At 39.3% G+C, this 12,461-nt stretch overlaps 2 protein-coding genes across 2 annotated transcripts in view; both read left to right on the top strand.

Annotated features, from left to right (window-relative positions):
* LOC142335884 (glycosyltransferase 25 family member-like) overlaps window positions 1–4,776 on the top strand; it is a 61,721-nt gene extending 56,945 nt beyond the window's left edge. Inside the window, exons 6-7 of the mRNA XM_075384234.1 lie at window positions 3,706–3,815; window positions 4,324–4,776. Coding sequence (XP_075240349.1) covers window positions 3,706–3,815; window positions 4,324–4,571 — 358 coding nt within the window. The 3' untranslated portion in view covers window positions 4,572–4,776. The remainder of the gene's footprint in view (window positions 1–3,705; window positions 3,816–4,323) is intronic.
* The window catches only part of LOC142335883 (uncharacterized), a 126,287-nt gene that overhangs the window by 56,941 nt on the left and 56,885 nt on the right, over window positions 1–12,461 (top strand). The gene's annotated exons all lie outside the window — the stretch shown is intronic.

Below are 12,461 nucleotides of genomic sequence, written 5' to 3'. Positions count from 1 at the left end.
AATGTTTTCAATTGCTCTTGAACGAGGTTCATAGCAATTATTGTAAACTTGTGTGTCTTTTTTTAATGCAAATTTTTTGCTTGACAGTTTTGCGCTTTTCTTCTAGAACATTCTTAGACTTCTCAACGACTTTTTGACGGTTTCGTTCTTCATTTTTGAGTGATCTCTACTGCTCTCACTCCGAAGTAAAGCGTGTTGCTAATATAAAATGGGTTGCAGAATAGTAGAGGTAAATGATTCGTAGTGCAGTGGTTAGTGCGGGTGGTTGTGGATCGGGAGGTCAAGGGTTCGAATCCCGGCGGGGATAGGTTTTTTTGCATTCATAAAGAAAAATTGAAATGGGCTACAGCCCCTGAATTAAAGTGCCTCGCCTGTCGTTCAAGAGCAATTCTTCCGACATTTGTGGGTTTATGTTTCTTCTCGGCTGTCGTTCGAGAGCAATTTTTTTGACATAAGGCGGTTTATTTTTTTAAATTAGATCAAACTTCAGATTTTAAATTTCCCTAAAGTTTTTACTAAAGTATGGAGAATTGGTTTTCAAAGCGCATTACTTTTCATTTAGAAGTCCAGTGTCTTGTTTCATTGATGATTTTTTTTTAAAATTGTACTTAACGGCTTATCTGCAATGTTTTTGTTTCGTTGTAGGACGTTCATTTTCTGTTTTACGTTTTTGTGGGCCTTGGAACCTCAAAACGAAATTTTATCCTATTGATGTTTTTATGTGCGTGACTTCATCTTTTTCACTTTTGTTGTTTTTAGCGGAATTCTGTGATTAGGCTTTCTCATATGATGCCCCTGAGTCTTGACTTATTGTTGAGCTCTATTACTTGTTGAGCTCTTGGATCTTAAGATTAGAAGAATAGAAAGTCCGAATCGCAGTTTTTTCAATATTTCTTCCCTTGTTAACGATTGTGTTCTTAATCAAGGGTCTCAATTGTCAATTACCGGCTCTTTTCCGACAATATTCCGGCTGTTGTGTTAAAGTCGGGAGAAAATTATCATATTAGTTAATATATCTCAATAAGAGCTTTCCCTCGATTGGTTCCTGCCATTTTATACTGCACGTCTACCAATGAATCTGATATTTTGGCTGAGATATTGCCATTGTTTTTTTCCGCATAATTGTTCTGTTTTGCGTTGTTCTGAAATTACTTTTTGTAAAAATTTGTCAAATTATTTGTTTATAGGTTAGAAGCTGTAAGCTGAGTTAAATTGCGGTGCTCTTTGTTTTTAGAATTCTAAGAATTTTAATTTTATTGGAAGGCTATCTTTTCCTGAGACATGTTCAGATATTTTGATGATTTTGAAAGCCATTTGGGGAGATGATTTAGATAACGCCGAAACAGGCAGTGCAGTGAAAAAGAGAATGGTTATTCGTTGTGAATTTCAGAGAAGAGAGAAACCGTGTTTGAGCAAACCAGTGTTCTGAGAAATTTTGACTTCTGTTTTGTAATGTTTTTCGATGATTATAAAGACTATTATTTGTCATTTCAAGTCTAGTTTTTTATCTGGTCTTTAAAAATCCTGAACAGTAGTTGAATTGTATTGGCGTGGTCTTCGGATCTGTTCACACTTTTTTAAAATCCTTTTCTCGTAAATGAGAAGTCAACTTCTAATCACGCCGTAAGGGCGAAAAGCGAGTAGTTATAAGGCGTGCCATTGTTTCAAACTGTTTTAAAGTCAATTGAGGAAAAGGTTTCATGTGAGGTAATTTGACTTTTTTTGCTGTTTTCTCTTCGTTTTCTTCACGAATACTTTTGAAAGGTGAAGCGTTTGTCCTAATAAAGCATAGTCGCAGTTGTTTAAATTTAAACCCAACTAAAGAAAACTACTTGTTTTCAAGACTCATTTCTTGAAGACTTACTTTCAAGACGCTATTTGTCTTCAAAAGCTGATTTTTTTAGATTTGCAGTTTTGCAGTTCTTTTTGTTTATTAATAGCCGCACAGCGATAGCTGGGGCTATTATTGGCCTTCTCTTGGTTTTTTTTAATTTCGTCGTCGCGATTTTTGTTACGACCATATGACGTTACAGCCACTTCAAATCTGTTTTTTGTTCATTCGTTCATGCAATTTCAACTGAAGTGCGCGGGTGTTGTCATTTTTTCGATCATAGTGGAGCGAGTTTTTTTTGTTCATTTGCGTGATTAAATTTTTGGTCACACTTGACTTACCTCACTCACAAAAATGACTTCCTCACTTTGAATTTGACCTTTATTTACTTTAATTCAAAGAGATAAGGTCAAATGGGTGTGTGTCACTCTAAATGAAAGGTTATTAGACAGCAGCTAATAGAGGCAGCAATACAGATTTTTAATCAAAATATAACATATCAGGCTTCAATGAAAATACGAATTTTTTTGGTCTGTCTTTTTTACTGTTTTCTTGAGACTACAGATCTACGAAGCTATTGCGGCTAATTTCTGGCAATCTGACACCTATGTTTTGTTATTTCGTCTCATTTATGGGGGTCTCAATGGCTCTCTTGGGGTTAATTCATATTAATTTTAATGAATTGAATCTTCCTTTATCGCTTTATTGTTCTATAACTCAGCCTCATCATGAACAGCCCCAAGTAGCTCCCTTGTGAGTCATAATTGAAAATCAATTGAAATCAATTGAAAAGCACATCTAACGTTTTTCACGACTTTTACACGTCTTGCGTTCAAAATAAATTTTTTTTGCTGTTTTTTTTTCGTTGTCCAGTTATTCTGTCTCATTAATGATAATAGCCATTAGCCTTTTTGGTTGGTATTTTTCTGTTAATTTTTTTTTCATTTCAAATTGAAGGTTTTGACCAATTTGATACAACTTGTTTTCAAAAAATGTTTTTAGATTTTGCGGATTCTGGTAGTTGTTTTTGTTTGTTCTGTCACATAGTCTATCTAATGATATGTTATTAGGTTCTCTATTTGTCATGTTTGATTCTATTTATTTGTTTTATTGATAGCTTTCAGTTTTTACGACTCTGACAGTACTTCTTTCGAATTTTTTTTTTTTTGGTTTTCAAATTTGCACTTTTCGCGCTATTTTTAATTCCTGTTTGGTTCCTTAGTTATTAAAAATAGCTCTCATTTGCTCTCTAATTAGGGATAATTGTGTCCATTTAGGAGATTCATTTTACTGCTAATAGGTTCATGGACTATGAGACCATTTGTTTTTTTATAATGAACTTTTGGTTGTTGTCTGCATTTATTGCTATTCTTGTTGCGTGGCCCCCATTTTTTTTATTGGTTTAAGTTCATATATGCTTTCTATCTATAGATAACGAGAAAGAATTCGAAAAGTTTAGGTTGTCTGCGAATGTTTAAATTACTTTGATGCCACTTATTTGCAACAAAATCGATAGTAAAAACAGGTTCTTGCCTATGTTTGTTATCCTTTTACTTCGCCTCTCAGTGGTTTTCTACAAAGTTGGAGTTTGCCGTCTAAGCTGCTATTGTGTAAAGACCTCTCGAAGTTTGCTTTGTTTGACATAGCATCTCCGATAACCCTATTACTGTAAATGTGAAAGGAATTAATATTTTGTTTTTAGATTTTTGTAGTTTTCTGTTTACTTTCGTGGACGTCTTGGTTCATGACTTGTTCATTATCGGAGGCTGCTCTTTAAGAGTTCCATTTTCGAGTTATTATACTCGGTCTGTAGTATTGATCGTCTGTCAGTTGGGGTTAATCTGGTCTTTTTCTTATCGGGACTATTTTTTCAGTTATTTGGGAAGGAAAGCTCTAGCCGATGACATAGAATGTGATGGCTGTCAACATCTGGTCAAACCAGGGTATTCGTACTGGACGGTTGCCTACATGCTGACACTGCGAGGTAGGTCACACCAAAAGATCCTGTACAGCATTTTCTAATGAGGTCCGAATTTGATTAATTGGGGTTGGTTCGTCCACTAATGGTTAACGGAATCGAATCTTTTCTGTAAACCCCTAGCTTGGGTGCTTATGTCTTCTGTTCAGTAATAATTTTATGACCAATTTCCGCTCGACCGATTTGATATGTCCATTTGATATGTCCAATTTTTTTCGCCTCTGACGTATTCTTGACTTTCTAAAAAGATCTAAGTTGCTCTCTGACTCCCATTTTAAGCAGCTGGATTCAATTGGCGGCAGCTTACTCATCACAGTCAATTGAAAAGTTAAGTAATCAGATTTTAACTAATTTCCTTGCTGGTATTAGTAACTGGCTATCCAAAATAAATGCAATTTGAAGTATGAAAGTAAAGACAGAATCCGATTATTAAGAGTACCAGGATCTGTCCTAAGATCAGAAATTTGTTTGGTCTTAACCTTACGCTCAATGTTATCATAATTGCTCATTTCAGGTGCTCAGAAATTGGTCAATACTGAAATTCTGTCTCGGTTGATCCCAGTTGACGAATACATACCTCTCATGTACAACCAGAACCCAACTTTTGATCCCTGGGATCTTGAGGAGCTGGGTGACAAAGCGAATGAAGTTTTGCTGGATGCCTATTCGACGAGGATTCTGCTGGCTGGGCCAAGCTGGCAACCATCCGACGGAGATCCTTATTACAGCGACACGAATGATTCCGCCTTAGCAGACTTGTAATCGCCATCTATCGTGCTAATCAAAATGTAACCTCTTCTTATGCAGACTTTTTTTGCAAAAGCAAAGAAATGTACTCAGTGTATCAATCATTTCAAAGCTGATTAGTGTAGCACACTAGCTTGTATGTGGCTAGTTATTAATTTCACTGTTTTCTCCTTATCACTCTAATTTGTAATCGAAATTATATTGATCTTCGTTGCAAAAAGCGTTATTAATTGTTCTCAAACATCGTAGCAATTATGTTAGTCTTGATGGTCTTTTGTAATGCAATTTTTCGTCTGATATATTGTTTCGTCTTGCTAATTGAGTTTTTGTCCTCAAAAGCGGGATAAAAAGCCCAGAGAGCATTAAGTAGCTGAGCAGTTCTCTTAGAGTCTCAAGCCTTACTAGTCTCCAAGTATGCGATGTGTGAAGGTATGATTTTTAAGTTTGACCCCTCAACCTCCCTCTCTTCCATCTCCCCTCGACCTCATTCCACCCGTAACCCCGCACACTTGGACCCCAATCTTCTCCCCCGCCGCCAGTTAAGCTTAAAATAGACTGTCTAAGCTGCAGCTAGCAATTGACGAACTCAGCAGCTCGCTAGTTGTTTGGGAGCAATTCCGTCGGCTTTATTTGATTGTTTGATTTAAATTCATAATGGAAAATTACTGTCAGAAAATAACTGGTGTCTGCTGTGCAAGGAGCAACAGATTATAAATGCCAGCCTTTTGAACTTAACCCTCAGATATTTTTGAAATCGCGATGAGAGCGCACGTGCAAGTTCTAATTCCAGATAACTGCAATGCCAGATTCTTAAATGACAGATTATCCCATATGCAGTGCTGGATTATAAAATTTACAAAGTGCATGTTTCAAGCAGTATTACTTCACTCTGCTAAAGTCACGTCAAAATTGTGGCTTGTATCCTGATCCGCTATGTGGTTGTTCTCAGAGGCCAGCTTTTCTCAGTGACTTTATCAGAGCTATGGTTGTAGATATACAATCTACAACTCGGTAACGGTATCGTTAATTCCAATGCGGATGATAAAACCAGCTTTAATATCTGGGGAAATGAAGTTTACATAGCTCGCGTCTGCAGATAGTTACAGCTTAAAGTCTCACAAAAGTTAGGGCAAAGCTCAACAGAAATTTGAAGATATTGAGGGCTTCGAGTATCTTTCCGCTATAATTCACGCGGGGACCATTTTTGAAGTCGTTTATAGAGAATTTTGTAGCTACTTAGTTGGCTCTGAGATTTTGCTATTTTGTGATAGTAGTGAGAAATGGGGGGGTCTGTCGCACACTTTTAGACACATTTCTACCAAAACCCAGCTCCGTGGGGGATTCGAACCCGCGCCCGCACAATCGAAATTTTTTGAAATTGGGCTTAACCACTGCGCCAAATCCCATTTTCTCTAATTTGTTCCGAGCCTTTTTAAACCCATTTCCCATCATCAGCTGTACTCCTCGAGTCCATTTCAGTTCCTAAACTAAGCAATTCGACTCAAATTTACATTTTCTTTCAAGATCAATCCAACTATAAAATTTTTTTGAATTTTCGTTAAAACCAAGGCACCTTGGTCTTTCAGGTATGGCTAAACGCAGTTAAATGCTGCACAAGTGTCCTACTCCTCACTGTGGTTCGAATCCTGAAAGACCGAGATGTCTTATTTTTATTTAAAAGAAAATTCCATTCGTAAACAAAAGTTGGTATATCTTATCTGGAAATCTTTCTGGAATTTTGGAAAATTTTTTCTTTCTCTCTCCGTTTCATTTGCATCAACGTTGCCTTCTAAATCAGTTGTACAGATGAGTGTTTCAAACTATTCTTCAAAAAATTACCGCTTCATTATATATTCAGCAAAATTACTTGTTCCTGCAAAACTCTCGTTGGAAACAGCCTCAGTCTCTCAAAAGAAGAGAAAACATGAAGCAAGTGAAGTTTCACTCTCCATCCAGAATCAAACTCGTGGCCTCACTCAGTGGATTGATTCTCACACCGATTTCGACTTTGCAGTTGTTTCTCATGAGGCTGGCTCAGAGAACTCTGGTAGCTGCTTCCGCTGGTGTGAAGATTTAACTTCAGATCATCAACACATTATGGTATGCAGCGACAATCCAAAGCAGATGGAGAAAACAATCAAGTCATTCGTTCGTCACGAAGGAAAGGTCTTGTGTGAAATACGGACACGCATGTTTGTTCCACAGTCGCCCCTTCAAACTTTTATAAATCAGTTTCTTGGGATTGGCGCCGTCGACGTTGTTCGTCGAGGAGAACAATTTGAACATTTTCTAAGAGCAGATGAGCTGGGATTGGACAAGAGAACGAACGAAAAGATGGACATAGTTTGGGAAATTGAAAAAACTTGTCCCGTGCGACCCTTGCAGCTTACTACGCTTAACGAGGATCAGCGCCGCCTTCTGGCAAAAATTGAGAGTCTTCAGAGCAGCGACTCGCCGTTTAAATCATCGCTTGAATCTTTTATTGATATTTTGGCCGCTGGTTATGGAAGTGTGAACATGTCAGAACATTCAGCCTTTTTAAAAGTCGAATGTGGACTCACAGAAGCGCAATGTAGTTGCTGGGAATGTTGGGAAAACGACTTGATCAACAACGAAGGATCAGACGAGAAAAATGAAAACCCGGACATGTATCTGTCACAGCAGACAGACTACTGATAAGACTTCAAAGCCTATTCATAATTTGTAAACTCGTCATGTAAAACAGTTGGTTTTTCGTTCAATGTTTCCAGATCAAAATTTAAATAAAGTTTTAGAGAATTTTTCCCTTTGCCGTTCTCTGTTCAAAAACAACTCAGACACTAAGAATGCTTTTCTCGCAGTGTGTTTAACAATTGATCCAGAGTGCATCCTAAGCGAAGTAAATAAAAAAGCTCCTTTTGGTGGACTGATTGGTCCAGGTGACAGTCTTTTGCACAATTATTTCAAACATTCAAAAATTCTTCGGTGTCACGCAATATTTCATGATGCTTACGGATTTATGAAGTCAACCTATGACATCGGACCCGGCTATGTGTATGTTATACCTAACGTATATAATCATTTTCTTCTTGGTCACATTAGCGGTCTCCTATACTGGCTAAACTTTAAGTGCCAAAGGTGCCAAGTATTTGACGCTTTACCGTTCTGAGCATGAGTTGCCTTGACCCCAATTTACTAACCCTGCACGTATCAAAGATTGCTTCTCTTTATGCTAAAAATAACGGAGATGAAACTGAAGTCATTCTCCAGAAGCAGTGTTATAAAGAAGTTGGTGGGAAGACTGTTATTATGAAAACAGAAATTGATTTAACACTCTCAGAGCTCGAGTTGCTGTGCGAGGCCATAAAACTTTTGGAATATTTTCTTTCCATCTCAAAAGCTAGTTCCAAAATTGGTCCACCAAAACCCCCTCAGCGTGTAACATTTGGCTGATAATGACAGACCATCCAGACTGCGCAATTGATCTCAGCAATCAGATGGTTTTTGATAACGAGAATCAAGAGCGCCCACCTTGGAAGATTTGTTGCGCTCATATAGAGCGTTCTCTAATCATATGTGTTGTACACTCTTTCCTCCTACTCATTGCTATCATTTGTTGTTTTATATCAATAACTTACTATCAGTACAGTAACCCCCAAATCTGGTCAATACTTGGCTTTTTTCTTGGTTGCCTTGTTCCTACACCAAAGTAACCCCACAGCGCCGCCTTTCAAATTTGGTAAAGATGAACAAAATCCTCAGCACCGATCCACACTTCCTGATGGCCGTGGTTGGTCCCAGTGGTTGCGGAAAAACACAAATTGTTGCAGATTTACTGGTTAACCATCGTCGACTGTTTCGACCCAATTTTGATTGCATAACCTACCTATTTCAGCATTGGCAGCCGGTTTACGATGATATTGCCTCGAAATTAAAGCACAATGAGATCAACTTTCTCAATGGCGTGGATTGGAAGAAGCTGGCGGTAATGTCATCTCAAGCGCAACCTGTTGGTGTTTGATGACGTGTTCGGCGAACTCGCCAATTCATTAGAGTTTTTGAACCTCGTTGTATCCGGTCGCCACAAAAATCAACACGTTATTTTCCTAAAACATAATCTCTATCAAAAAAGTCCAAACTCAAAGACAATCGACTTGAATCTAACCCACTTGCTGCTGCTAAAAAGCCCACGCGACATAAACCAAATTGACTGCTTGGGGAGACAGCTGTGAGATCGAGATCTTTTGTTGTCTGCTTACCGATCAGCTACAGAGGAGCCCTATGGTCATCTTCTGATTGACTTGGATCCGCGTTGTGACGAAAATTTACGCCTAGTTTCAAATATTTGCGCTACGGGCAACTTGCCACCATTATTTCATATAAACTCTAAAAATTCCGATCATATTGAACTTAATGAGTCTTTCACAAAATCAAAGTATTTTACAGATTCTTACAACTGTTAAACCAGTTTTACAGAGATTGATTTTGATTCATGCGGATTTGACATTTATAAAGTTTCTAATAAATTGCGTTTTTAATGTGGTTAAGGGGAATGTTTGCGTGTCAAATAAAAATGTTACATCCAAACAGTTTCGTCCTATTATTGAGACCATATGTCAGAAAAAAGTAAAGGTTTCTGAAAAGCGTAGACTTTTGGCGACCAATCAGGGAATAGCACTCGTCAAAATAATCGCCCCAGACGTCCTGCTTCATTTGTCAAGAATGAAATGAAGAAACAAGTCGGCACTAAAAAGTATGTTCTGTTATCGTTGAATTGTTATAACGACCTATTGTCGCTGAAACGTTCCTCAGCAGTCAACTTTGAGGAGCAGCAGCAGCAGCTTCCCTCCCAATCAGAACAAGCAAAAATTGAAATTTTGGGTGCAAGCCCCAGCAGTCACTCCAACTCAGAGGCAATAGCCAAGTTGAGTGTTTCGTCTCAACTCGTCAACAACAACAACAAAGATTTTCCGTCCTACAACGCCACCACAACAGATCAAACTAGCTTGCCTGAAAACAAATTTCTTCCAGACAAAGCAGTCGACAAGGTACTTGATACTCTGCTGGCAAGTGGAATGAGCAGTGGAAAGATTGAGCGAACCAAGCGTATTCTAAACATTCTCAGCCAAAAAAATTTTACCTTAGACAGGGAATCAGGTATAATACAAGGAAAAGACAACAAAAAAACTTCTAGTAATCTACTTGACTTCCTTATTGATATACAGAGTCCCAACAAAAAATTGACAAAAGATGACCTTGAGCTTATTTCGCAACTGCAGTTACTACCTCATCTTGTCGCTAATACTTTTGCCAAGAGAATTGCATCAAACACGCCACAGCATCAAGAACCGCCCACTACAACTTCGACGCCTACCTGGCTTTCCATATTTTAGGGTAAATTCTTCACTCCTCAATGTTTATTTGAAGCACTGGCTAACCTTCTGCGGCCTACTTTTGTGTGCCTTGTTAAAAATTGGCGGCGTGGAGCCCAATCCAGGGCCCTCCAAAACAATTTGTGGTTCATGTAGCAAGACTTTGGGAAAGAGCACCAAAACAAAGCCATTGCTCTGGTGTACCATTTGTGGCTGGGTCCATTTTGACTGCAGTGGTTTGGCTAGTGTCAGGGACTACGGTGAGGAGGATTTTACTTGCACAAAATGTTCTCGGGAGCGAGTCGTTTCTCAAGCGCTGTCAGTGAACCCAAGTTTTCAGAAAGCACACAGGCATTACTCTGACGTATCGCATTCTAGCAGTGCTTTTGGCAACTCCAAATCACTCGCAAAAACAACCGGGTTGCCTGTGTCAACTGTTGAAAAGTATTTATCTACGAGTTCCACTTACACAAAATTCAAGCAAACCAGGCGTAATTTCCCACGCCTCAAGGTTCTATCATATCGCTTGAACGAAATCTGGTCAATCGATTTGGCAGATATGCAATCTGTCCAGTCATTCAACAACGGCGTTAGGTACCTTTTGGTGGTTGTTGAAACTCTGAGCCGCTATCTGAGAGTCGAACCAATGAAGGACAAATACGCAACAACAACAAAACAAGCATTTTGCCGAATGATTACAAAAAGAAAAGGTTTCAAAAACAGTGGTATTATTCCCGAGCGCTTGTGGGCCGATGATGGTAAAGAGTTTTTGGGCGCATTCGCCAAATACTGCCAATCGAAAAAAATTGCCATTTATCAAACTTACAATGAAAAGAAGAGTGCTTTCGCAGAACGGAATGTAAGGTCACTAAAGGCATTAATTTATCGTTACATGAATGAGCATCACACATAAAGGTACATTGACCAGTTACAAAATTTTGTTCAAGTTATAAATTCTCGAACCAATCGCGTAATAGGAATGGCTCCAAAAGACGTAACCCAGGATCACGTGGGTTACTTGGTTTCTTTGACCTTGAATAAAGACCTGCGCAAACCCAACTTTAAAATTGGAGACACGGTGAGGATTCGAAGAAAATTGGAGACATTTCACAAAGGTTACAAGGTGCAATTCAGCCACGAGATATTTCGCATTTCAGCCATTTTGACAAAAAATCCTCCTACGTATCGGGTGGTCTCTAACGAAACTAACGAAATAATCTTTGGGCGTTTTTACGAATCTGAACTTGTCAAGTATCAGGAAATATGACTGCTCTCTCGGATATTTCAGTCACCGGAATGCAGCGGGGGTTCACGTTGAATCTGATCTCCAATGCATCGATGGAAACCTACGAGCAAAACACTTTAGCACGCTTTACAAATCTTTTACCAAATGTCATTGAGCTGAACAAGTCGTTGGGTACATGGCAAGTGGCTCTTTTGGAAATTTCTTGGCCCTCTACCATCAAAAACGTTACTGACGGAACTTTTGAAACCAATGCTGCTGCTGCTGCGTTCAACGATGACGACGACTCTAGAAATTTATCCAATGATGATTTTGAAAGTATGGACGAAGAGGAGGAAATCAAGCAAGAGAACTTGTCGTTGCAACAAGCATCACATGCAGTCATACAACAGAAACAACAATTGCTTCTGGGTGCCACAGTTTCTCGCGACAATCACTCGTCCCTTCTCAACTGGTGTAGCGACGACGAAGACGATGACTCTGATGAGAGCGGAGAAGGCAGCATTCGTCGAGATCAAATAAGCGCTGGCCGATACAATTCTGTTGATGACCTGATGACGGAGCTATGTCAGAAGGCGTTCAACACAACAACTCGTCGCTGGCCCTTTTCCTGGACAGTCAGGAAAGAAAATCAACGCCTAGAGATACATGCAGGGGATAATGAAGAACCATCAGCACAAAACAACCCATCGTTGCCCTTTATTCGATTGGTATCTGACGATTTGCAAAATATCTTGGGTGTAACTACATTGAGTGTGCACGAGCGCGGTAGTCGTTTCCCGGTGGACATTGACGCTGGTCTGCACAATATCCTAGTTTACTGTGACTTGGTTCAAAATGAGGTTTTGGGTGACAAGGGTACGTCTCTTCTTCGTAGCATTACGTTGACCCATGACAACGACAACGACAAAAGAGTGTCCGCCGTTTCCTATCGTTCATTTGCAAAGTTGCAGTGGAAAGATGTTGTAAAATCAGCCTTTCAGTCAATAACTGTCAGTCTACGGAACGAAATGGGCAGTCTAGTTCCTTTTTTGTCACGCGGTCGAACATCGCTAACTCTAAAGTTTCGTCTGCAGAGGAATTCTGCAGCATCATTTTGACAATATCAAAACCAAAAAACAGTCGCACTCACTCATCAACCAACTAGCTCTCACGCACGATGGACTCACACTACGAGGCACAAATTCGACAAGCGAGCTCAACATACAGTGGTGGACAAGCAAGGCAATTTGGTTCTGGTGCAGCTGGTTTGGGGGCCCTGGCTGTGCGCGTGGGACGATCAGCACTCCCACTTTTGAGAAAATATGCCTT

Source organism: Convolutriloba macropyga, chromosome 3, assembly GCF_964194025.1.
Source record: "Convolutriloba macropyga chromosome 3, txConMacr16.3, whole genome shotgun sequence".
NCBI classification, from domain to species: Eukaryota; Metazoa; Xenacoelomorpha; order Acoela; family Convolutidae; genus Convolutriloba; species Convolutriloba macropyga.
This window is presented reverse-complemented; position numbering and strand designations above follow the sequence as displayed.